This window comes from Juglans microcarpa x Juglans regia, chromosome 2D, assembly GCF_004785595.1.
Source record: "Juglans microcarpa x Juglans regia isolate MS1-56 chromosome 2D, Jm3101_v1.0, whole genome shotgun sequence".
Classification (NCBI taxonomy): Eukaryota; Viridiplantae; Streptophyta; class Magnoliopsida; order Fagales; family Juglandaceae; genus Juglans; species Juglans microcarpa x Juglans regia.
The window spans coordinates 11,825,592-11,829,160 of NC_054596.1; the positions used below are offsets into that span (position 1 = coordinate 11,825,592).

The 3,569-nt window shown below is 34.5% G+C and overlaps 1 protein-coding gene across 1 annotated transcript; it reads right to left on the reverse strand.

The window, feature by feature from the left end:
- Positions 1-1,047: 1,047 nt before the first annotated feature.
- Positions 1,048-2,040, reverse strand: LOC121249260. Its single transcript, XM_041147973.1, has one exon. It carries the CDS (start codon positions 2,038-2,040, stop codon positions 1,048-1,050), a length of 993 nt encoding a protein of 330 aa, XP_041003907.1.
- Positions 2,041-3,569: the final 1,529 nt, after the last annotated feature.

Sequence of the window (3,569 nt, forward strand, 5' to 3'; positions counted from 1 at the left end):
GAAAAAACCCAGATCCCAAACCTGATTTGACTTCATAGTATAGGGCCAGGTTAGTTTGGTACACTAGGATTATACGGTTCGGACTGGCTTGGCCCAAATGGTTTGGACTGGTTGGGTTGTGGGCCTAATTTACTCATCTTAATTGATTTGATTCCTTTCATTTATATAATAAAATATGTTCAATAATTCATTTTTCAACAAATTTAAACTCAAGACTAAAAGAAACTACCAATTTTTCAATAATTCATTCCCCAAGCTCACTCGAGAGACCATTTTCGCTTAACTTTACCCTATAAATGCTTTGGTGATCTTGATCAATAAATGCGTATTGAAGTGCTTAAAAACAATTACAAGACACGTGTCTTTTTTCTTTTCTTTCCTTCTTTCATATAATGTATCCCAACTCCCTAAGCAACTCGTAATTAAGTATAATATATATCTCTTGAGAAGTCAAAACTACCTAGTTTTAGGCGTTAAACTTTGTAATCTAGTTATTTATACGAGAGTTTGATTTTAGGAGTTTTGTGATTCTTAAACAGCTTGTAAATGTATATACTGATCACCACAACTGTACGTGGATTTATTAAATAAATTGGGTGTCATCCTCTTCAACTATTACATATAAGAATAATGTATGCTAGTATGCCCTCTCATTTTGTCCCCTTATTTTGACTGCTCATGTATTTAATTTTTTTTAATTATTGATTAAGAAAGTGACTATTAGTATATTGATATTTTTTAATTATTTTTTTAAAAATATTTAAAGATATTGGAAAAATGTGAAAAGGAAAAATAAAAAAAAATAAAAAAGATAAATTTTGCCTAGACAACATGTCAGGCGATCACTGCTAAACAGCAGCCTAGCATCACTCTATATATAATAATAGAAATCCCAAGTTTGACATTATAAACTACTTGATGAAAAGTCATTTATTTATTATGATTTGAGCAAGAAATATACAGACGATTGAAGGCAAACATAGTCACAATCTGCATAAAGCTCCAAAGAACAATATGGACTGATGTTCTTCACCAAAACAAGTTTAGCTACACATGAAGCTCCCCTACTTGGATATCCTTGGCCTTCAGAGGAACATGCATTTCAAGATCAACCACAATATGACCTGCTAAATAGGACATATCAATGTCTTCCTGGTGAAATGATTTGCAAACGAAATAGATCACAGTTTGGACAACAAGACCAAACAGAATCACCATGAGCAGAAACAAAAAGCAAAGACTTGCAACCCCAAGTCTAATTGCCATACAGGGTGCCATCTTCAGCACGACAAAATCCTCAAAAACCACTACAATTGTTGCGAGGCAAATGGAAAGAAAGATGAACAAAGCAATAGCAACAGCCATCTTTCCCCTTATCAAGGCCTTGCTCTTAATCATGGCTTGAAATCCATATACATCCTCCAACACTGTTAGCACGTTCGCCAAAACCCAAATGATCCTTATATACATGAACCCAATCACGTATAAGACCATAAGAACAACTTCGATCGCATATCCAATGGTATTATCTACAAAAATATATACGCACAGGAAGAGTACTGCTGCAACAATGCAGTAAAGCAACATAATGGCATAGCCAGAGAAAAAAGTGGCAAGTCTTCTCCCAATCTTTGGGACAACGATCGTAACCTTCGTAATGGTGCTTTCTTTGGCTGTGTATATGCATGCTATGGTATAGGCAATTTCATGTATTGAAAGGGAGTAGGGCGAAAAGGCAAAACTGAAGTAGGTTACTTTGAGGAGCAAAATAGCAGTCCATGCAAGGGAGGCGACACTAAAAACCTCTCGATGCTTGGAATCATTCTTTGAGGTCTGAGACAAGCGGGCTTCCTCGTTTAGAACACCGAAAATTTGGCGATCGAAGAATTGAATGTAAGCAAGGATGGTAAAAGAAAATAAGATGATGCTCGTTACAGCAATTTTGTTATATATCTTTCTCCCTAAAAGTATGAGTTTAATGGATTCTTTGAAGATGCCAAAGAAACCCAGAAACTGAAGGTCAAGCTGTTCTTTTCCCATGATCTTTTTTATTTTCTTCACCACAAATGAGTGTGAGTGCCGAGTGGTACATGCAGCTTGTGGAACGCCGCTGATTAAATAGTAAAAATGAGTGACTTTGGAATCATCAAGCTACCCTTTGTCATTTCTTCCCGAGGCAAAGAACAAGAGAAACTTTTCTGGAGACATTGATCACGAGAAAGATTCTAAATTACAATCTTATGAGCCGATCTATCAGATTAAGTTAAATTAATAAATATAATATTTAACTAAGCATTTCCTAGAAGGATGAAGTCTGCACTACGATGATTTCAAGTGACCAAACATTTTTCTAAGGCTTGTTTGGAAGATGGGAAGGTTTTGTCTCATTTCATCTTGTCTCATCACATTAAACATCATTTAAATACAATAATTTTTCAATTTCAAATAATTAACTTTTTCATCTAACTGTTGCTTAATCATTACAATTTTTCCAAACTTCTAAACAAAATACAAAAAACAATTCAACTTTTTTAGATCTCAAAATAAGAATAATATTAAAAACTTATATTGTAATAATATGTTAACTTTATTATATTTTTATTCAACTTTTTCTCCCTCATTTTCCAAAATCTCATAAAACATCATAACTCAAATTTTTTCACTACTATTCATAGATTTGGGTATGCTTGGTAAATGAGATGAGATGAAAAAATTTCAAAACTTTATGCAATTTCCTTCTCAAACATTACTCTAACACATAACATTTTTCAATTTCAAATCTTCAACTGTTTCATTTGATCATTATCTAATCATTATAAATATTTTTATTCAATTTTTTCTCTTTCATTTTCCAAAACTTAAAAAAAAATTTTGATTCAAACTATTTTACTACTATTCATAAAATTGTGAGATATTTCAAGCGTATAACCCTAAGGAAAAGAAGGAAAAGAAAGGGACAAGAAGAAGAAGAGAGAGAAAATGAGCTTGACCCACTTTCATAGTGTCGGGTCGGGTCAGTTTGGTGCATTAAGAGTATACGGTTCGGATTGGGTTGAGCACAAAACCAGCTTGGATTGGTCGGGTTGCAATCCTAATATATTGAACTTACATAATAAAATATATCCAATAATTCATTTTTCAACAAATCTAAACTCTAGACGAAAAGAAAATACCATATTTTTTTTAGAGAAAAAGCATGATAATTGTCTATTAAATTGTTTTATTCAGATTATGATATATTAAGTAAAGAGTTCTGCTATACAACCTCCCATCTCCCGCAACCTCTGAACACTGCCTAAGTGGAATTTGTTTTTAGTTATTTTTAATGAAATAAAAAGTGGGTTTTTAATTTTTGCATTAATTCCCCATCGTCCCCCCCCCCCCCCCCCCCCCATCGTCACCCCCAGCTTCTCCCCACCATCGTCAACCCCCCAGCATTCCATGCCCCGCAACTTCCCTCCCCACCATCGTCCCCCCTCCCCTAGCGTTCTCTTCCTTAAGGCTTCATCGCATTGTCCACAGTGTTGCTTCTCACCGCTCATCTTTCGAACGACACCGTCTAAGGTTGC